Here is a 23,459-nt window from a genome sequence, read left to right as displayed (position 1 = left end):
ATAGCTTTTTTTTCATTATATTATTCTTATATAGGTCCTGTAAAATTTATGCTTTAAGGAAGATTCTATTTTGGTGTATTTCAAGGCTTTGTTTCATGACTTAGAGTTCCTTTTATCAGTTTTTGTAGTGCTTGCTTGGTAGTAGTGAATTCTCTCAGCATTTGTTTGTCTGGAAAAGATTGTTGTCTTTCTTTCATTTATGAAGTGTAGTTTCACTGGATACACAAAATTATTGGCTGATGATTGTTTTGTTTAAGGAGGCTAAAAATGGGACTCCAATCCCTTCTAGCATGTAGAATTTTTGGTGAGAAATCCGCTGTTAATCTGATAGGTTTTCCTTTATGGGTTATGTGATGCTTTCGTCTCACAGCTCTTATGATTCTTCCTTCATCTCGACTTTAGATAACCTGATGATGATGTGCCTAGGTGATAATCTTTTTGCAATGTATTTCTCAGGTGTTCTTTGAGATTCTTGTATTTGTATGTCTAGATCTCTAGCAAGGCTGGGGAAGTTTTCCTTGATTATTCCCTCTAATTGGTTTTCCAAACTTCTAGATTTCTCTTCTTCTTTGGGAACACCAATTATTCTTAGATTTGGACATTTAAATAGCCCCAGACTTCTTGGAGGCTTCGTTCATTTTTAAAAATTCTTTTTACTTTGTCTTTGATGGATTGGGTTAATTCAAAAGCCAGGTCTTTGAGCTCTGAGGTTCTTTCTGCTGCTGGTTGATTCTATTGCTGAGACTTTCCACTGCATTTTGAATTTCTCTAAATGTGTCCCTGATTTCCAGAAGTTGTGACTGTTTTTTATTTATGCTATCTATTTCACTGAAGAATTTGTGTTTCTTATCTTGTATCATGTTTTTGATTTCTTACATTCTATTCATCAGCACATGGAACATTCTCCAAGATAGACTACATGATAGGCCACAAAACAAGACTCAGTAAATTTATGAAAATTGAAATCATATCAAGTACTCTCTCAGACCACAATGTAATAAAATTGGAAATCAACTCCAAAAGAAACCCTCAAAACCATGCAAATGCATAGAAGTTAAATAACTTGCTCTTGAATGATCATTGGGTAAACAATGAAATCTAGATGGAAATTTAAAAATTCTTTGAACTTAACACTAACAGTGACACACAACCTATCAAAATCTCTGGGATACAGTAAAAGCAGTGCTAAGGGGAAAGTTCATAACATTAAATGCCTACATCAAAAAGTCTGAAAGAGCATACATAGACAATCTAAGGTCACACCCCATGGAACTGGAGAAACAAGAACAATCCAAACCCAAACCCAGCAGAATAAAAGAAATAACCAAGATCAGAGCAGAACTAAATTAAATTTAAATTAAAAAAAACACAAAAGATAAATGAAACAGAAAGCTGGGGGGAACGATCCAAGATGGCTGATCACTAACATCTCGGGATTGCAGCTCCCAGAGAAAGTGCAGAAAACAACAGGACGCCACACTTTCAAATTTTTGTCGCTCACGGAGCAGAAGATTCCCAGTGGAGGAGCCCCACGTGTCGCCAGCGCAACTCTTGTGGCCAGTGCAGTGGTTTTGCCAGCACCTCGGCGCAGCAGCTCTTGGTGCGGAGTAAATGGGACTAGTTCCCCTTCTGACTGACGTTTGGAGCTCCGGGAAGGCAGAGTTGGCTATTACAGACTCAAGAAGGAAGCCAGACTGGAGATTCCCAGGCAGAAAAGCACCATCAGTCTTAACGCCGCTGTTTTGACCGGTGCAGTGGGTTGCTCATATTTAGGCCCTGGGAATTAACAACTTGGACGTCCACTCAGAGACCTAATTTGAAAGTTGGTAATTACAAAGACGACAGGTGGATAAATTTACAATGATGGGAAGAAACCAGCATAAAAAGGCTGAGAATACTCAAAATCAGAATGCCTCTCCCTCTAAAGAGGATCACAGTTCCTCATCAACAAGGGAACAAGGCTTGATGGAGAATGAGCGCATCCCATTAAGAGAATCAGGCTTCAGAACATGGATAATAAGAAACTTCTGGGAGTTAAAAGAACACGTTGTAGCCCAATGTAAAGAAACTAAGAACTTTGAAAAAAGGTTTGACGAAATCCTAATGAGAATAGACAATTTAGAGAGGAATATAAGTGAATTAATGGAACTGAAGAATACAATACAGGAACTCTGAGAAGAAGTATGCACAGATTTAAACACTCGAATTGATCAAGCAGAAGAAAGGATATCAGAGGTAGAAGTCCAACTTAATGAAATAAAACAAGAAGACAAGATTAGAGATAAAAGGATAAAAAGGAATGAGCAAAGTCTCCGAGAAACGTGGGACTATGTGAAAAGACCAAATTTACGTTTGATAGGTGTACCTGAATGCGACGGAGAGAATGAATCCAAGCTGGAAAATATTCTTCAGGATATTATTCAGAAAAATTTTCCTAACCTGGCAATGCAGGATAATATTCAACCCCAGGTAATACAGAGAACACCACAAAGATATTCCTCAAGAAGAGCAACCCCAAGGCACATAATCATTAGATTCACCAGGGTTGAAATGAAGGAGAAAATACTAAGGGCAACCAGAGAGAAAGCTCAGGTTACCCACAAAGGGAAGCCTATCAGACTTACAGCAGATCTCTCAGCAGAAACTCTACAAGCCAGAAGAGAGTGGGGGCCAATATTCAACATCCTTAAAGAACAGAACTTTCAGCCCAGAATTTCATATCCAGCCAAACTAAGCTTCACAACTGAAGGAAAAATAAAATCTTTTATGAACAAGCAAGTACTTAGAGATTTTATTACCACCAGGCCTGCTTTACAAGAGCTTCTGAAAGAAGCATTACACATAGAAAGAAACAACCAGTATTAGCCTTTCTAAAAATATATGAAAAAGTAAAGACCATCAACATAAAGAAGAATTTACATCAACGAATGGATAAAACAGCCAGTTAACATCAAATGGCGGTAATCCTAAATTTAAATCGACTAAATCCCCCAGAAGAATTTACATCAACGAATGGATAAAACAGCCAGTTAACATCAAATGGTGGTAATCCTAAATTTAAATCGACTAAATCCCCCAATCGAAAGATACAGCCAAAACCCAACAGTATGCTACATCCAGATCCATTTCACATGCAAGGATACACAAAAACTCAAAACAAAGGGACGGAGAAAGATTTACCAACCAAATGAAGACCAAAAATAAATAAATAAAAAGCAGGTGTTGCAATTCTCGTATCTGATAAAATAGATTTTAAAGCAACAAAGATATAGTAGTAAAAGGATCAATGCAACAATAAGAGCTAACGATCCTAATACCCAGATACATAGAGACTTAGACTCAATGAGACAGAAAATTAATAAGGATATCCAGGACTCGAACTCAGATCCGGAACAAGTAAACTTAATAAATATTTATAGAGCTCTCCACTTTAAATACACAAAATATACATTCTTGTCAATACCACATCACACCTACTCATAAGTTTAAATGAAATATTGATTGGCCATTATTAATACCCGTTTTTTTAGAATAAAGCAACATTTCCATTCTCTCTCCCTCTTTTTCTTCCTCTTTCTTCCTCTCCTTCACTCCTTTTTTTTCTTTCCTTCTCTCAAAAAAAAAGAAAAAGAAAAAGAAAAAGAAATCAACTTGTGGACCTCTAGATCCAGGTCGGCAATGTCTCTCTCACTGCCTGATTTCCTTCCTTCCCTTCCCTTCTCTCCCTCCCTTCCTCCCTCCCTCCCTTCCTTCTTTCCTCCCTTCCTGCCTTCCTCCCTTACTAAAAAAAAAAAAAAAAGAAAGAAAAGAGACAGAAAGCTGGTCTTTGAAAAGATAAATAAAATTGACAGACCATTAGTGAGATTAACCAAGAACAGAAGAGAGAATATCCAAATATGCTTAATTAGAAATGAAACAGGAGATATTACAGCTAATACCACAGAGATACAAGGTATTATTCAAGGTTAATATGAACACTTTTACACATATAAACTAGAAAACCTAGAGGAGATGGATAAACTCCTGAAAATAAACAACCCTCCTAGATTAAACCGGGAAGATATAGACTCTCTAACAGACCAATAACAAGCAGCAAGACTGAAATGGTAACAACAACAACAAAAAGTCCAATACCAGATAGATTCACAGCTGAATTCTATTAGACATTCAAAGAAGAATTCGTACAAATGCTATTGACGCTGGTCCAAATGAAAGAGAGGGAATCCTCCCTAAATCATTCCATGAAGCCACTATCACTCTAATACCAAAACCCGGGAAGGACATAACAAAATAGAAAACTACAGACAATATCCCTGATGAACACAGATAGAAAAATCCTAGTGAATTGAATACTAGTTCACAAAATACTAGTGAACTGAATCCAACAGCATATCAAAAAGATAAACTACCATGATCAAATGGGCTTCATACCAGGGATGCAGGGATGGTTTAGATACCCAAGTCAATAAATGTGATACGCCACCCTAAATAGAAATCAAAACAAAAATCACATGATGATCTCAACAGATGCAGAAAAAGTATTTGACAAAATTCAGCATCCCATTATAATTAAACCGCTTAACAAAATGGCAGAAGGGACATACCTTAAGATAATAAAAGCCACCAACAACAAACCCACAGCCAACATTATAATGAACGGGGAAAAGTTGAAAGCATTCCTCCTGAGAATTGGAACAAGACAAGGATGCCCACTTTCACCACTTCTATTCAATATAGTATTGGAAGTCCTAGCCAGAACCATCAGACAAGAGAAAGAAATGAAGGGCATCCAAATTGGTAAAGAGGAAGCAAACTGTCACTGTTTACTGATGATATGATTACATACCTAGAAAGTCTTAAAGTCTCATCCAAAAAGCTTGTAGCGCTGGTAAGTCAACAGTTTCAGGATACAAAATTAATGTAAACAAATCAGTAGCTCTGCTATACACCAACTGCGACCAAGCTGAAAATCAAATAAAAAAACACAACCTCTTTCACAATAGTTGTAAAAAATAAAAATAAAATACTTAGGAGTATACCTAACCAAGGACATGAAAGACCTCTACAAGGAAAACTACACAACATTGCTGAAAGAAATAACAGATTACACAAACAAATGGAAACAGATTCCATGCTCATGGATGGGTAGAATCAATATTGTGAAAATGACCATACTGTCAAAAGCAATCTACAAATTCAATGTAATTCTACCAAAATACCACCATCATTCTTCAGAGAACTAGAAAAACAATCCTAAAATTCATATGAAACCAAAAAAGAGCCTGCCTAGTCAATGCAAGACTAAGCAAAAAGAACAAATCTGGAGACATCACATTACCTGACTTCAAACTATACTATAAGGCCATAGTCACCAAAACAACATGGTACTGGTATAAAAACAGGCACATAGACTAATGGAACAGAACAGAGAACTCATGAATAGAGCCAAATACAGCCAACTGATCATCAACAAAGAAAACAGAAATATAAAGTGAGAAAAGGATACCAAATGGTGCTGGGATAATTGGCAAGCCACGTATAGAGAATAAGACTGGATCCTCATCTCGTATCTTATACAAAAATCATCTCAAGATGGATCAAAGACTTAAATCTAAGAACTGAAACCATAAAGATTCTAAATAATAACATCAGAAAAACTCTTCTAGACACTGGCTTAGGCAAAGACTTCGTGACCAAGAACCCAAAAGCAAATGCAACAAGAACAAAAATAAATAGATGGAACTGAATTAAACTAAAAAAGCTTCTGCACAGCAAAAGAAATAATCAGCAGAGTAAACAGACAAACCACAGAATGGGAGAAAATCTTCACAATCAATACATCCCACAAAGGACTAATATCCAGAATCTACAAAGAACTCAACCAATTCAACAAGAAAAAAACAAACAATCCCATCAAAAAGTGGGCTAAGGACATGAATAGACAATTCTCAAGAGAAGATATACAAATGGCCAACAAGCATATGGAAAAATGCTCTATATCACTTAAGTGTCAGGGAAATGCAACTCAAAACCATAATGCAATACCACATTATTCCTGCAAGAATGGTTATAATCAAAAAATCAAAAAATAATAGATATTGGCATGGATGCAGTGAAAAGGAAACATTTTTACACTGTTGGTGTAAATGTAAACTACTACAACGACTATGGAAAACGGTGTGGAGATTCCTTAAAATACTAAAAGTAGATCTGTTTGATCCAGCAATCCCACTACTTGGTATCTCCCTAGGGGAAAAGAAGTCATTACATGAAAGAGATACTTGCACACCCATGTTTATAGCAGCACAATTTGCAATTGTAAAAATATGGAACCATCTCAAATGCCCATCAATCAACAAGCAGATAAAGAAAATGTGGTAAGTGTATATATCACAGAATACTACTCAGCCATAAAAAGGAACAAAATAATGACATTCATAGCAACCTGGATGGAACTGGATACTATTATTCTAAGTGAAGTAACTCAGGAATGAAAAACCAAACATCATATGTTCTCACTCATATGTGGGAGCAAAGCTATGAGGATGCAAAGGAAAAGAATGGTAATGCTGAATTTTGGGGACTTGGGGGAAAATGTGTGGAGTGGTGAGAGATAAAAGACTACACATTGGGTATAGTATATGCTGCTTGGGTGATGGGTGCACCAAAATCTCAGATATCATCGCTAAAGAACTTATTCATATAACCAAATACCACTTGTTCCTCCAAAAACCTACTGCAATAAAAAAAAAAATTTAAAGAAAAAGATATTGAAAAAATGGAATCCTTCACACTGCAGTTAGGAATATAAAATGGTATAATCACTTTGAAAACCAATTTGGCACTTTCTTTAGAAATTAATATACATTTACCATATGACCCAGGAATTTTGTTCCTAGGTGTTTACTAAGGGAAATGAAAACATGCATCCACACAAAGACTTGTATGTAAATGTCCATGGCAGAATTATTCATAGCAGTTCCAAACTGGAAAGATTTCAATTTCCTTTAACAGGTGAAGAGATAAATAAAATGCTATATTTATACAATGGAATATTTATCAGAAATATAAAGGAATGAATTATTAATAGATGCAACAATATGGATAAATATCCAAAAAATGTGAAATGGAAGATGGGAGACACAAAAGAATATATATATATTCATATATATATAATATATATACACATATATATAATATATTATATATTCATATATAATATACATACATATATAATATATATATACATATATATTTAACATTATTGTATTTATAGAAAATTTTCAGAAAATCAAAACTATAGTGACACAAAACAGATCAGTGAGGCCTGGGGTGGGAGAAGGAGCTGACTGGAAAAAAAAAAAAGCAGGAGGAAACCTTTAGGGGTGACCAGTGTTTTTGAACTAAACTGTGGTTATAGTTGCATGCAGGTATACATTTCCTAAAATTCATCAAACCATATACTTAAAGTGTGTATATTTATGGTGTGTAAATATATGTTAATAAAGCTGTTAAAAAGAATATAAGTGGAAATAATCCAAATGTACATCAATAATGAATGGGTATTAAAATATGACACATATTCATAAAATGAAATATTATTTGGTAACAAAAATAAAGTGCTGATTCACACTTCAACATGGATAAACCTTGAAGTCATAATGCTAAGTGAAAGCAGTTGTGAAGGTCCACACATTGTATTGTTCCATTTAAATGAAATGTCCATAATAGACAAATCTGGGGTGGGGATAAAGGTCTGGGGATATTGAGGGTGATGATGGCTAAAAGATATGGGGGATATTTGTTTGGAAAATAAGAAAAATATCCTCAAATTGATTGTAATGGATGTACAACTGAATATATTAAAAGCCACTGAATTATACATGTTAAATGGGTGAATTTTATGGTATATGAATTATACTAAATTCATAAAAAGCTATTGAAAAGGGATATAGTACTGAATGCAAAAAAATTCAATAATTTTAAAGATAAGCATAATGCTTCAAATATATTTTCTGAATATGCTGGTATTTCTGGCTTTTGCTTTATAAGCCCAGGGATTCACATTATTTCTTTTCTGAATTTAGGAGTAAAGAAATTCCTTATTATTTGAGTAACATTAATACTTAAAAAAAAAAAGATGATTTAAAACTGGGACTAAACTTTTTGCAGGGGTGTAGAAGGGACTAAAATTTTACAGTACATAGTGGGAAATGGAAAACAGTTTAGTTGGAATTTCATTTTAAAGAATCATTAATTTAATCTTATCAGTAGAGAGTCTTTTTGGTAGTTTGCTAATCTACCTTGGCCACAGTTCGCAGTGAGAGTAAATGTAATAATATTATGCCCTGTAAAGTGCCATTTTCTTCTCACGTAGGGGGTTCTGTGGGCAAAAGTCAAGGGCTTTAACAGTTTTCCTAAAGGGTTCTCTTAATACTTTGACTTTCCAATTATTTGCATTTGAAGTGCCATTTCTGTCATTATCTCTGTCATTTTTCCCTTCTTCCATTGTAAACTGATCTGCCTCTACAATAGTACTGCTCAAAGCATGATCTGAGGACCAGAAGAAGTAGCAGTTATCCAGGTGTTTTTCATGCATGCAATAGTCTACAGACTTCTAGAATTTGCCTGTGATAATGTTATACTGGGTAGCTAGTCAGACATGAGCAGGGCTCGAGAGGGCTCTCTACAACCACACACACACACACCCACCAGAAATGTCAGGAGATCATCAGGTGATGGTCAGGTGGTTGCTGAAACTATCTCTAAACTAATAACCGACTGCAGCCCATGCCAGGATAAAGCAGTCTCCCAATAGACAGAAATACCTGAAACTGGTGATCAGCAGCTTCCCAATAAGATCTTAAGAGGTGGGTGAGTGGGCTCAAGCATGTGCATTGAGGCAAAATGGTGGAGTTTAACTGGTATGTGACCTTCCAGGGACATTTGACTGGTAAGAGAAGAATGCCTTAAGTGAATATGCATAAAACCCCAGTAAACACATTGTGCTTGCTCACCTCCCAAGCACTGGAAGACCACTGCGCATGCAGAAAGCCCACTCCAAGGGAAGAATTAGGGGAGAAGGGATACAAGACCCCAGAAGTATGTGGACATAGAAAACCCCAAGTCAAAAGGTCAAACCACACAATTGATCTCTCAAGTCACCCGCTTGGCCTTCTTCTAAGTGTTCTTTACTTCCTTTCATTACTGCTCTAAAGCTTTTTAATAAACCTTCACTCTTGCTCTAAAACTTGTCTCAGTCTCCCCTTCTGTCTCCTGCCCCTGAGTTGAATTCCTTCTTCTAAGCAGGCAAGAAGTGAGGTTGCTGCAGGCCCGTATGGATTCACTGCTGGCAACAATAAGAATCACCTGCAATATATGTTAAACACACAAGTTCTTAGACCCACTCCAAAGTTTCTAAATTAGTCATTTAGGGAAGAGTCTGAAATCTGTATGCTGAATAAGGAACCAAGGTGATTTTCATTTTCACGCAACTTTGGGAAGCAAGGAACTACACTAGCAGTTTTCAAACTTCGGTGTATATCAGAATTCCCTGTAGTGCTTGTTAAAACATAGACTGCTGGGCCCCACCCCCAACTGCTGCACTGATAGATCTGCACTGATACACTAGTGCCCAAGAATCTACATTTCTAACAAACAAGTTCAGAGGCAATACTAAGTCTGCTAGTGCAGAACCATGCTTTGAGAACTACTGCTCAGGCAGCATTGCCTATTCAGTCATGACAACATGTGAAGAAGGATGAAGTGAAACACTTCTGGCAAAACTCCATGAGGGTCAATGACCTGGTAAAGATCGTGGAAGCTCAGGTTCTTTATCTGAGGAGTTCAAGAGTTGGGGAAGGATGCTCTCATTCTAGATCAGGAGGCCATAAATATCAAAGAATAAAAATCAACTGAGGCTTTACTATGGATCCTGCCACCTTTTCGTAGCCACAATTGCACTATACAGTGCTACGCAACGTAATTCCATAAAATCATATCATATCTCTCAAATTATAGTATGCAGAACCTCTGCATCAGAATCACCTGGGGACTGTTAAAAATAAGGATTCCCTTGTCACACACAAGTCCTACAGCATCCAAACTTAGGTGTTAAAGCCTAGAACTTGCTATTTTTAACAAGCTCTTGCATATCAAAGTTCTAGAACCACTGTCATTATCCCCAAATGACTCTTCTAATGGATGATGCCAAGCACTGTATAACCATAGGGCTAAATTCTCGGAAAGAATTTTTGTCCTGATGGTACTCCCAGGACACAAGGGCAAGAGGCTGGCATCTGTCCTGGGTAGCTGAAATCTGTGTCAGGGCAGAGTCTCATTTGCTGCTTCATCTGTCTATTTGGTCTTGTCTTGAATCCCAGTAGTGACATTAAGATGGTTTCAGACACTCCCAGATTTCTTCACATTCCAGATATAAGGGACCAGAATTCCTTTAGAGGATAATTAGTACAGATTTAAGGTGTCTCTAGGGAATACAAACCACTGCCACTTATTGTATGATTGGCAAGTAAGGCAAAGAAATTTCTGCTAAGTTGACTTAGTAATAGAACAATTGGAGACCAACTGTTTCATAAATGTAGAGAAAGGCTGAATGTAAGAGAAGATTGATCCTAAAAAGCTGTAGAGAATTACCAATTCAGGGAAAGAATCTTATTGATCTTTCATTATATCCAGGTGATATTAAAATATTTAGCAACAGATAAAATGTTTGTACCCACCCATCAAAATGAGTAACAGCTGTAAGCAACTAATAAGGCCATAGTTGCTGAGTATCGTTAGTTCTGCCATTATCCTGTGACTATAAAAATGCTTTCAATATGCTGATAATGGTTACATATAGAATTTCCTGAGTATCTCTCTGACAAGAACCAGATATGCCTATGAAGTGTATCATAAACATACAAGCACACACATACACAAAATCCTTCCAACTTCACCCTGATTTTATTCAGATTCCAGTCATTCTAGACTTCTCTTATGCCCTTTTCCAACTTGGCATCCTCCATCTTTTAAAATTTCAGTTTACACACAAAAATATATATGTGCATATTTCAAATAAAACATTTTGAAGGGGCTTAAATGAAAGAAAAAAATTATTGGCCCCATTTTTGCCCTATCTCCAATCTTGCTTCCATGATGCAACCACTTTTAACAACCTCAGCCATTTCTTCATCAGCCATTTTCTTCCTCTTCTTACCTCTACCAGATATAGTAGAGGTAAGAAGAAAAAGAAAATTTTATATTTATATATGGACTATACCTAACTTGTAAATGTGGATATGGATTTATATTCCATATAAATTGAATATGGATTTATATTCCATATTTACCAGTTGGGCATAGTCTACTGATTTCATGCATGTATTATTTCTTGGTTTTAAAATTTTATGTTATTCATTGGCTTCCACTGTGAAGTAGAATTTTTAGCCCTCTTTACTCCCCACTCTCTACATACCATCATATCTCCCTAAAAAAGAATTGATTCAACTGCTCCAATCTGGACCCTCTAAGACTGAGGTACTATCATTGTTAGTGTCATCTGTTGCATCTTCCTGAGGTTTTCTTTTGAGTTAGATTTCCTGTTCACTATATTACTTATTTCTTGGTTCACTCCCTTATTTTGAAGGGGCATATCCTAGTAGCTTTCTAAGTAACAGTATGCGGGAAATAATTTCTTGAAAACTTAATGGTGGGATATCAAATTCTTGATTGGAAATCATTTTCATTCAAATTGGAAGGCAAAATTTCTTCCTTGCCAGCTCCAAAAGCATTCTGAGTAAATGACTCTTTTGTTTAAATTTCTTGAAGCTTGTAAAATCTTCCTTAATCTCACTGTTCTGAAATTTTACAGTAACATGCTTTGGCTTGGATGTGTCTTCATCTATTGTCCTGTGAATTCTGTGGGCTCTTTCATTCTGGAAATTCATATTCTTTAACTGCGTGATATATTATTGGATTACCTCTACCTCTACTATTATTTATTTATTTATTTATTTTTGAGATAGAGTCTAGCTCTGTTGCCCAGACTGGAGCACAGTGGCATGATCTTGACTCACTGCAACCTCCTCTCCCAGGTTCAAGCTCTTCTCCTGCCTCAGCCTCCCGAGTAGCTGGGATTACAGGTGTGCACCACCACACTCAGCTAATTTTTCTATTTCTGGTAGAGATTGGGTTTCACTGTGTTTGCCAGGCTGGCCTTAAAAGCCCAACCTCAGGTGATCCACCCTCCTTGGCCTCCCAAAATGTTGGGATTATAGACATGAGCCACTGTGCCTAGTGGCTCTACTATTTCTTTTACCTTCTCTGTTCTATCTCTGAATCTATTAGTCCAAGATTGGATTTTCCAACTGGTTCTCCTACTTAGTCTTTTTCTCTCCTAGTTTCCATTTTTCCTTACTGCTCTTTAGTAAGTTTTTCAACTTTATCTTCCAGACCCACTATTATGTAATTTCTGAGGTTTTAAATTCCAAGAGCTTTTTTTGGTGAATTTGTTCTGCTATTTATTGTTAAAGTATCCTTATTGACTCTTAGATATCTTGAAGGCAATAACTTGTCTTATCCCCCTGATGATATTGATGATAGTCCCCCATTCTCAAATTACTTTATGCTGTTTGTTTTAATATTTGATCTCATGTTAGAGGATTTTCTCAGATTTTTCATAATTGGTTACCTATTTAAGAGTGGGGGGTATGAATAAAAATGGCTACTGTCAAAAAGACAAATGCTGACAAGGATGTGGAGAAAAGGGAATACTGTTAGCGGGGATGTCAATTAGTACAGCAACTACGGAAAGTAGTATGGAGGTTCCTCGACGAACTGAAAACAGAACCACCAAAGGACCCAGAAATACCACTGCTGGGTATATACATCCAAAAGAAAGCCTAACTGGGATTTTTCTTGGGTGCTGGTGAGGCGCAGCTCCGAGAATGTTGTGGGTTCTTGGTGTCCAATTTCTTAAGAATAAGCGATGGGACCCTGCAGGTGCACCATACGCTCATAAAAGTAAATATTGGACCCAAGAAGTGTTGCAGAAAGATGACTTTATTTAAGTAAAGAGAAGAAAAGAAGAAGAAAAACACTTCCAGGAAGAGTGTGGAAGGGGATTCCAGAGGGGAAATCCGGCCAGGTGTGTGGACACGGATTTTTATCCTGGGAGGAACCCCCCACCTTCTCCAAGACCCTGGGCTGATGAAAGGAGTTCCTTAGAACTTCTGCTGGAGTGATTGATTTTGAGTTTCTTCCCAAGCCCAGAAAATTCAAACATAAACCATTAAATCTCCCAGATGGAGAGAGATGGGAGGGGGGCATGGCACTGGGAAATTCTTGCCCTAAAAACTACACCCCCTCATGGACCCAGAAAGAGAACACATTCCCTCAAAAGGAAATCAGAATACTAAAGCATTCCTGTGTTTATTGCAGCAATATTCACAATAGTCAAGATGTGGAATCAACCTAAGTGTCCAGCAACAAATAAATGGATAAAGAAAATGTGGGACAATATACACAGTGGAATTATTCACCCATAACAAATAATGAAATCTTGTCATATGCAGCAACATGGATGGATATGGAGGGCATTAAGTGAAATAAGCCAGGTATGGAATGACAAATATCTCATGTTTTCACTCATATGTGGGAGGAAGGGCTAGTATGGTGGTTACCAGAGGCTGGAAAGGGGAGAGGGGAAAAGGGAATAAAGAGGTTGGTTAACTGGTACAAAAATACAGTTAGATAAAATACATAAGTTTCAGTGTTTGACAGACTATAGAGTTAACAAGGAATTACTGTATGTTTCAAAACAGCTAGAAGATTTGGAATGTATCCAACACAAAGAATTGATAAATGTTTGAGGTGATGGATATGCTAAATACCCTGATTTGATCATTACATTTTATGTATTTATGAGAATATCTAAGTACAACTATTAGGTATCAATTTTAAAGAAGAACAGGGGACAAAAAGGCTGCTTGCAGCACATGCATGGGGTCTGGTGACCGTGGCTTCACAGTAGAGAAAGGCCAGGATTTCTTGGGGATTCCTCTACATCAGTATCTTAGTCTTTCCTCTAGGAGGCAGATTCCCTAGCTAATTCCTACCTGGGTGGGAAAGGCCTGGTTCCTTCTAGGAAACTAGTAGGACACACACACACACACACACACACACACACTCTCTCTCTCTCTCTCTCTCTCTCTCTCTCTCTCTCTCTCTCTCTCCTGTTTTCCATACTGAACCCTTAAGCTCAATAATAATTTGGCATCCTTCAATCAACAAACCCCTTTGTTTCATTATCCCCAGAGAATAAACTAATTGGATGGGAGAGGGAGGGGCATTCACTAGAGTTTTAGGAGCTTCTTAAAAGGTTTTCAAGAAATTCTACTTATTCTTCTTTGCTTCCACTGAAGTACTACCTATTGCTAATTCCGGCATTTTTTTAAGGTTTCTGCGGTGCAAACTGAATTGGCTCTTAATTTCCCATTGCTGGCATAAGTATAAAACTGCTAACTTAGTCACCACATCTTCTTTCTAGCATCCAAAACAGTTCCTGCAGCCAACCAGGACTATAACTTAAATTGCGGTTCCTTTACAGTACATTAATGGTGCTTCAGGAGGGAGCCAAATTAGACATGTCTGTTCAATCTTCCACCTTCCTACAACCTGTTTTAACCTCCACAAACAACTTGTCCACCTGAAACCATTCCTATGAGACAATATCTTGGTGACACTGTGCTTATGGTTTAAACATGTATGTAACAGGGATCACAATGCCAGAACTTCGTATCACCTGACTATATTGAAAAATGGGCAAAATGATGTTATGCTCACTCAGATATGTGCTATGCCAATCTAAGGGCTACTGCTATCTTAGAGAAAGATAACCATGTCACTATTAGTAGCACGAGTTGTTTTTCCATCAAGGATAATGCGCTGGATGATATGGCTATTTTCTCCCTGTCCCTCATTTACAAGTTGGCTTTTGGGTTAGAGATACAGTGCACAGATTTAGGCTTCTCCATGACAAGTGATCATCAATTCATTAAAGGAAATGTAATAAATGACTTCAGCTCCTTGCATTCTACTAAAGCAATGAAGACTTTATACTGTTTATGTGTGTAACTTTAATATGAATATACTGTTTATGTGTGTATTTTTAATACAAATACTTTATGTATCCTCTCAGCCATCTGGATTATGTTAACAGCAAGTTAGCAGGCCATATCATTCAGAAGATACAGGAAATTAATAGTCTTGAGAGGAGAGGAAATCAGATATTACTTGAGAGGGTGGAGAATCCAGCTCCTAATGAAAAACAACTTTGATAGCACAGTACTATCACCTTCAAAGTGTCTGGTAAACAATCTTTCTTTTCACCCCTTTAAAGGCTTAAAGCACCACACAAGTGGTTTGCAGGCCCTTTCCAGCTCCAAAAATGTTAGAATTCTGCCATCAGCTGGGGGTTCTAGTCCCAGCTCTTTCCCAGATGGGCTATGTGACCTGACACATGATACTCAGGCCTGCATGGATTTTCCTCATCTATAAACCAATCCCCATGATTCTTTAACCTTTTATTTCCCATTGCTGACACAGAATCAAAAGTAAATATCAAAAGTAATTTATTCTTTTAAACAATTTAAATATACTTTAATACTAATGTAAACATTTTTGGTCTGGGTATCAGAATTTTGTCTGGATACCCATCAATGGCATGGCAATCTTACCTCTAAAAGTAGCCATTTTTATCAAGAAATACAGTAATTAAGTATAATTTCAATGTAAATTAAAATTTAATATGCATGTACTTTCATCTCATATTGTCAGATAATGTAAGACTCCCATCTAAACCAGCTTTTTTTAAAATTTAGATTTAAAACTTTAATGAAGACTTTTGTTGGGTGGGGGTGAGGTACAGAATCTTGCAATTTTTTTTAGCACTGATAAATAGTGCAATATAATTTTAAAATATATTGGAATTTAAAAAATATCTCAAATGAGTAAGATCTCATATGTGAAATAAACTGATTTTTGTAAAACATTTCATTATTTGCCATACTGTTTGGTCATAAAGTGAGGCTCATTATACTGTAGCAACTGGATTTTTCTACCTTACAGAGAGGCACGTTTTAATAAACCAAATTAGCGATTAAAATGGCCTCAGGCTAAAGGAAAGGGGCCTTTCGCATTCTACACAGAATTGTCATCATATATTTATGAGGTCGGATTTATGTATGTTCTGCATGCTTTGATCTATTGTGCCTGGATTCATATCCAAGCTTTTATCATGATCTGGCTCAGGCAAGCCATTTAACTGGGGAGTCACTGGCCTCACTTTAAATGTGTTATGAGGATAAAATGAAATCAAAAGTATTCTAAAAAGAAAATAGAAAATTAATATACCAAATACTGCTGTTATGGCAAATTAGCTCAATTATTTAAGTGCCTGCGTAGGGAGAATGCGCTGAGGCTCTAATCTATTTATTTCCACTCCATGAATTTCTCTAATTCCATACCTGTATTTCACAGAGCCAAACAGGACCTATGCATTAGTCCACGTAATTTACCTCCACCGAAAATTACCTCCTTTCTCAGGCTTTGCTTTCAATCAGACCAGATATCTGTCATAAAGCAAGACAGACATATTCCACGTTTATGATTACTAACAAGCATTTTCTCTCGTGAGGCAACATCAAGAATACAAATCTACCTGAAAGGTTTCCAATCCATTAGCGGATTGGAATCACTGGTCTGATGACTTTCTAAGGCTACAGGTGGACACTGCCCATGCCCGGTGGTGACCAAGCTGATGAAATCTGCAGTTCTCAAAGGCACAGATCATGACACGCACTATCCGTGAGGCATCATTCTTAAAAGTCTACTCACTATGTAAGCGCCTGGAAATGTCGGACAGGTGCTTAGGGAAAGAATGGGAAATCCCTAGTCAGTCACAAGTCTCTGCAGTGTTACTACCGTTGCCGACGCAGGAAACTGGCTAGGGAGGGGGTGGTGCGTGCTTTCAAAGGAGTACTCAGAATCGCTACAGGGTGCCAGAGCTGATCTCTGGCAGGGAAGTCTGTGAAGGCCTTGGCGCTGGTCAAGTGGGTTTTTAACTCAGGGAACGGGGAAACAAGTGGTTCTAGGAGGTGCCAAAATAAATCCCCTTATCGCCACGCAGGTCTCCAACATGCGGCACTCGGACAGTCTCTTCCCAACACCCTCCCTTAACGAGAGCGCGCGCCCGAGGGGGCCCATTACCATCCTGCAGGATGAGGCTGGGCTGCACCGCCTGTACCCGGAACTGTCTGGCCCTCCAGCCGGGGCTGGGCGCCCGCACCACCTCGCTATCGGAGAGCCAGGTCACAGTCTCAAAGTTGTCCCCGCGAGCCAGAGCCTCAGCCTCGGCGTGGTGCACGGCCACCCGGTCGAACTGGTAGAGGCCGCCGGAGTGGTCGAAGTGCACGTGGGTGGCCACGGCAAGCAGCGGCCGGTGCGCCGCATCCTCTTTGGCCCCGCGGTCCTGCAAGAGGCCGGAGGAGTACAGGTACTCCGGGAGGCTGCGCAGCCCCAGGCCTGTATCAATCACCACGTCCTGCTCGGAGCCGCGCACCAGCCAGATGTTGGCGCGGTTGCCTGACTCATAGAAGCGTTCTTGAATCCAGAAGATACCATCGCCTAGAGACTTGTGGGCGTACCACTCGAGAGCCGACATGCTGGGCAGGGGTGCAGCCAGGCAGGATGAGTGTGGGCGTGCGTGCCTCCCACAGGCTGGCTGTCCAGACACCAGGCGCTGCGGCTGTGTGGAGCGTTCTGCTGCAGCCAGAGAGGAGGCGCAGAGCGAGGCGGGGGCGGGGAATGCGGGGGTAGGAATAGGAGGAGGAAGGAAGGACGCAGACCCACGCTACCTGGAGCGTGCGCTCCCGCACCCTCCCGCCAGGTCGGCAGCCAGTAAAGGCTGCGCCACCTGCACCGAGGCACAGGAGCTACCGCAGCCTGTACAGCTGCAGCTCGAGGGAGATTTAACGCAGGGGCCACTGCAGCAGAATGGAGACTCAGGAGGCGACTATTTCCCCACCCCAGGAGTGTGGCAGCAGAGACCCGGAGCGAGCAGGGGAAGCGCTAGGACCGCCCACCCACCAGCTTTCCGCGGTGCGCACTCCCAGCTGGCGCGGAAAGTGAGGGGCCTAACGGGTTGTCCGGTGACTACGGCGACTGCCAAGGCCAAAAAAGCTCTGTGCCGAGGGGATGGGGCCTGCCTAGGGAGTGGGCGGGGCTAGTTGGTAGAGCTCACCCTGCAGTTCTGGGACCGCCGGGAGGGCGGTGCGCGCTTCTCCCGAGGTGGAACCCGCGGCGCTGGAACGCCGGCGTCCTCTGCCAGCACCCCTTCCTTGCCGGCCGGCACTTCGACTGCAGAGTTTTGCCCACGCTTCGAGACTTAGGGAGCAGGTAACCGAGGAAGCAATCGAAGACTTGGGAGGGGTGGTGAGGATAGAGGAAAGTTAAAGGGACACGTGGAGAAGGTAGGGGGAAGTCGGGGTTAGAGATTATTAAAGCGCCTCTGGGTTGAGGGGCGTTTGGAGATGGCTTGGTACCTCCCCTGGTGCTGCTCCCTTCAGAATCTTTTTTAAGTCGAATTTCCAGATTTTACTTAGTCTCCGCTTCTGGGACTGTTTACAGTGAGTTAGAAGGGTAGTCTCTTACTTACAGTAGGTGATTTTCAGAATCCGGTGACTTGATGATTTGTTTAGGCACTAGTCATTGCCGCAGATTGAAGCTGAGGACCGACTATTCAGCATCTATTTTCGTAACTGTTGGCACTTTTATATCGTAGGGATGGGAGCTGTTAATATGGTTTGTCTTTTCTTCTAAAAAATAAAATTCTATATCCACTCTCTTTTTTTTTTCTTTTTTTGGTTAGTCTGCCCTTGGAGGAGGGTAAAGAAAGTTGGTAGTGAAGTTCAACCAAGGAAAGAGGGAGAACCTGGTGAGGACGGGAAAAGTGAATAATGACTGGGTGTGGCCCCGCCAGCCACGTAAATCACCCGCACTGTTAACATCAGGTCACTGCATCCATTCCCCACACTTCCCAGCTATTGAAGCAGCTATTTAGGTTTTGGGTTTTTTTTGTTTTTTTGGTGAGACAGTCTCACTCTGTCGCCCAGGCTGGAGTTCAGTGGAACCTCCGTCTCCTGGGTTCAAGCGATTCTCTTGCCTCCGCCTGCCAAGTAGCTGAGATTACACGCGCCTGCCACTGCATCCGGCTAATCTTGTATTTTTAGTAGGAATGGGTTTCACTCTGTTTGCCAGGCCGGTCTTGAACTCCTGACCTCAAGCGATCCGCCCGCCTCGGCCTCCCAAAGTGCTGGGATTACAGGCGTGAGCCACTACACTGGCCTGAAGCATCTATTTAAGCTTCAGAAATTCCCTTGAGAACTTGACTAACCTCCCTACTTCGGAAATATGGTAAAGAGACTCATGAGACAGCATTAGAGAAAAGGATTATGAAAACCTTTACTGTGACAACTACTAGTAAGCCTTCATGGAAGGAGAGGCATACTCTCCTTCCCTACCCTCCTAAAGTTTCATGAACAAAATTGTGTCAAAAGGTCATAATCTGGATTCTCAGGAGTTTGAAGGAAGGTAATGTCTGTACACAATTACTTGCAAGATAAAGCATTGCAGGGTATGTGCCACAGAGGAAGTAAAAACTAGACTCAATGAGAATACAGATGGAAGGGATTCTTGAGGAGAGGCATTTGAGCCGGCCTTAAAAGACTACTTTTAGGGCATTCTCAGCAGAGTAGTAGGGCTCTTTGTAGTTGGGGTACTTTTTCTCTAGGCAGAAGAGAACCACTAGTGGTGAAAAGGAGTGATATCTCTACCAGGCCGTGAGCTCAGCAATAATATACCCAATAATGACTGGACTTTTGCCAGGCTTTGGTTAGCAATGGGGACATAAAAAGGTGAATAAGTTTCCAAGGAGACCTTCACACATCCAGGTCCCTCTGCCTGTATCACACGTCTCCCTGGATGTCCTTTTCTAATTCTCTCCATGGCTCTTTGCTTTACTTTTGTCAGGCTTGTGTTCAAATATCACGGAATGAGAGAGGACTTCTTCAGCCGTCCTCTTTACAATAGCATCCATGTTTCCTGTCTTTATTTTTCTTCTTATCACTTCCTGACATTACCTATAAAATATATTTTGTCAATTTCTTACCCTAGACTATGAGCTCTATGGGAGGAGAGATTTTGTTTTGCTCACTACTGTATTCCCAATTCATAGAGGGCAGCCTGATGCTGAGGGTGCTTAATAAATACTTGATTGGATTGAAGAGCCTCCCTGGGGAGATAGATAAGATCTGATAGTTAAAACATGATTGTAAAAGGGCCTAAGAGCAGTGTAGTACTTGGGAAACAGAGAGAAGGGAGGGGCCTACCTCCTTGTAGGGTGGAAGAGATTGTCATGGAGAAAGTGTCATTTGCATGGCATCTTAAAAGAACCTGGGGCTTAGGAGGATGTGGCAGGAAGGGCACTCCAGGCATGCAATGGTTGATGTGGCCATAGCGTGGGATGCATGTGGTGAGAGGCAGAAAGATTCCAAAGCTCTGTTATTTATGCTAAGTCATGTGCCACTAATTGTATTCCAGAAACATACTCTAGACTGCAGAGTGGATTGAAAGGGAGAGTCTGGCCACAGGAAGTTTATTTGTTATGTTGTAGAGGTCCAGGTGAGAGATGAGAGGGTCTGAACTGAAGCAGAGGTGGACGAAAGGGAACATGGGAGAGAGAACAGAGTTGGTAACTAACCCTCTACTATTAGATGAGGGGTTGGAAGTAGACAGGTTAGGATACCTATCCTGATTATAGCAATTTAGGGGTCATTCATCAGGAATAACACTGTGACCTGACTTTCACTACCTCTAGCTTCTATGTCTGCCTCTATTTGTTTCTGCATTTATTCATGGAGCTGTTGTTGTTACTGGTGGAAGGTGTCCAGGTTCTTGGCATCTTTAGCAAAGAATTGGACAAAGCCCAGAAAGCAAAGAAAGAATGAAGCAACAAAAGCAGATATTTACTGGAAATGAAAGTACACTCAGTGAGGGAGTGGGTGGAGCATATGGGCTCAAGGGCCCCCTTACAGAATTTGTGGGAGTTTAAATACCCTCTAGAGGTTTCCACTGGTTACTTGATATATGTCCCATGTAAATGAGGAGGAGGAAATAAAGTTACAAAGTCGTTTACTTGGCAAATTCCCTGTGGAGAGGATATTTCCTGTCATAGGTGAAGTGGGAATTGGCCTCATGGTCCTGTAACAGGGGCGGCGCTGCATTCTCAGCTCCCTCCTGTCAGTTAAGATCCTTGACCTCTCTTACCCTGAAGAATGGAGAAAGGGACCCCGGAGCCGTGGTGAGCTTACTGGTAGAATAAATATCGTACACCCAAAAAATAAATATTGTACACCCAAAGAAAAGGGATTTATTAGGCAGAGAAAGAGAGAGCTCCCACCTGTTGTGGGAGGGGAGTCTGGAGAAGGATATTCATATAGGTAAGGAGTAGCGGAGTTTTAACCCTGGAGCTATTCCCTTATCATTCTTGTTCGATCCAATGAGAGGAGTTTTAAACTTCCTCTGGAGTGATTGATCTTTGACTCTGGTACCGGATTGGCTGCTTGGTCCACAAGAGCACCCCCTCCGCCTTTTGAACAAAGAAGCCCACCTGGATTCACCTAGCCCATGGGTGGGAAACCTAGACAAAGAACTTTACTCGGATGGAGGGGTGGAGCCGGGAAACTCCTGCTTTTGAAACCCCACCCCTGTGGACCCAGAAAGAGTCCCTCAGTCCCTGCCTCCAGACCCTGTTTTCCTGCCTCAATGTGTAGAAGGAACTGTGTAAGACATGGTGGACAAGACATTTAAGTTACATCATAACTCATAAAATGTTAGAACTAGGAGGAATTTCAAGGATTAGCGTAATGCCTGCTAGGAGATTGTTTTTGTTGCTGATCAAAATGGGCTTTTGTATTTCAGCTCTTGGATGCTTAAACTACCCCCATTTTCAAACCTCTCAGAACAATTCTGAATAGGAATTTTCAGGAGACATCCTGAAATGGAAGGGACAGTGCTGCTGTCTTCACATTTTTAATTCTGTTTTGCAGTTATTAATCACTTCACTGAATAAAGATCTCCCTGGGGTTAAAAAAGTCTCCTAACTAGCCTAGACTTATGCTTCCTGAAGTGTAATGCAAATGAAAGAACAGTGGACAAGTTTTCTGAGGCCTTAAAGCAGTCCTGCCTTTCTTAGGAATTAGCTTTATGTAAATAGGTAATCAAGTAACCACGTAGGGCCTCACTTTCCTCTTCTATGAAACTGGTTTAATCTGTGGTAGTTCTTTTTTTTCTTGAGATGGAGTCTCACCGTGGCCAGGCTGGAGTGCAGTGGTGCGATCTCTGCTCACTGCAACCTGCGCCTCCCGGGTTCAAGCAATTCTCCTGCCTCAGCCTCCGGAGTAGCTGGGACTACAGGCGCCCGCCCGCCACTATGCCCAGCTAAGCCTGTAATCCCAGCACTTTGGGAACCTGTGGTGGGTGAATCACGGGGTCAAGAGATTGAGACCATCCTGGCCAACATGAGGAAAGCCTGTCTCTAATAAAAATGCAGTCGTTCTTAATTTGGGTTGCACATTATAATCTCCTGGAATGCTTTAAAAAGTCCTGATGCTTAAATGGTACCTGCAGAGCTTCTGATTTTATTGTTCTGGGGTGAAGCCTGGGTTTTCTTTTCTTTGAAACCTCTCCCAGTGATTCCAGTGTGCACCCCTGGGTCCTGCTCAAAGAAAGGGGGGAAAGCCTTAATAATGGGCTAACTGAATTGTATTTCTGTGGGAAGATTTGCTCATCAAATCGCAGTGCATAAATAAATAAATAGGGTAAGCTTGACATTAATTGTGGAGCTATTGCTATATAGAAGGCTAGACATTAGGGGGGATAAAATCTCTGCTTAACATAGTCAAAGAACCAACAAACAGCTGGGCACAGTGGCTCATGCCTGTAATCCCAGCACTTTGGGAGGCTGTGTTGGGCATATCACCTAAGGTCAGGAGTTCGAGACCAGCCTGGTGAAACCCCATTTCTACTAAAAATCTAAAAATTATCCAGGCTTGGTGATGGGTACCTCTAATCCCAGCTACTCTGGACGCTGATGCAGGAGAATTGCTTGAATCCAGGAGGCAGAGGTTGCAGTGAGCGGAGATGTTGCCAGTGCACTCCAGCCTGGGCGACACAGTGAGACTGCATGGTGGGGCAGGAGGAGGAGGAAGAACCAACAAACAAAAAACATAGATGAAGCGTATTCTTTTTGGAAAAGTCCCATTTCCCAAAAGGGGCATTCTCTCTATTTCTCTGAAAATTGATGAGTGTGGCAACTGTATTGCCTGAATTTTTAAAAAAAT

At 40.4% G+C, this 23,459-nt stretch overlaps 2 protein-coding genes across 3 annotated transcripts in view; one reads left to right on the top strand and one right to left on the bottom strand.

Annotated features, from left to right (window-relative positions):
- Nucleotides 1-18,208, bottom strand: part of MBLAC2 (metallo-beta-lactamase domain containing 2) — a 28,309-nt gene extending 10,101 nt beyond the window's left edge. Inside the window, exon 1 of the mRNA XM_002744770.6 lies at nt 17,269-18,208. Coding sequence (XP_002744816.1) covers nt 17,269-17,722 — 454 coding nt within the window. The 5' untranslated portion in view covers nt 17,723-18,208. The remainder of the gene's footprint in view (nt 1-17,268) is intronic.
- Nucleotides 18,209-18,306: 98 nt separating this feature from the next.
- POLR3G (RNA polymerase III subunit G) overlaps nt 18,307-23,459 on the top strand; it is a 39,242-nt gene continuing 34,089 nt past the window's right edge. For both annotated transcript variants that reach the window (XM_008991808.5, XM_008991807.5), the window contains exon 1: nt 18,307-18,456. The gene's annotated coding sequence lies outside the window, so the exon portion shown is untranslated. The remainder of the gene's footprint in view (nt 18,457-23,459) is intronic.

This window comes from Callithrix jacchus, chromosome 2 (genome assembly GCF_049354715.1).
Source record: "Callithrix jacchus isolate 240 chromosome 2, calJac240_pri, whole genome shotgun sequence".
NCBI lineage: Eukaryota > Metazoa > Chordata > Mammalia > Primates > Cebidae > Callithrix > Callithrix jacchus.
The sequence above is the reverse complement of the archived record's forward strand: the minus strand, read 5'-3'. Positions and strand labels throughout refer to the sequence as shown.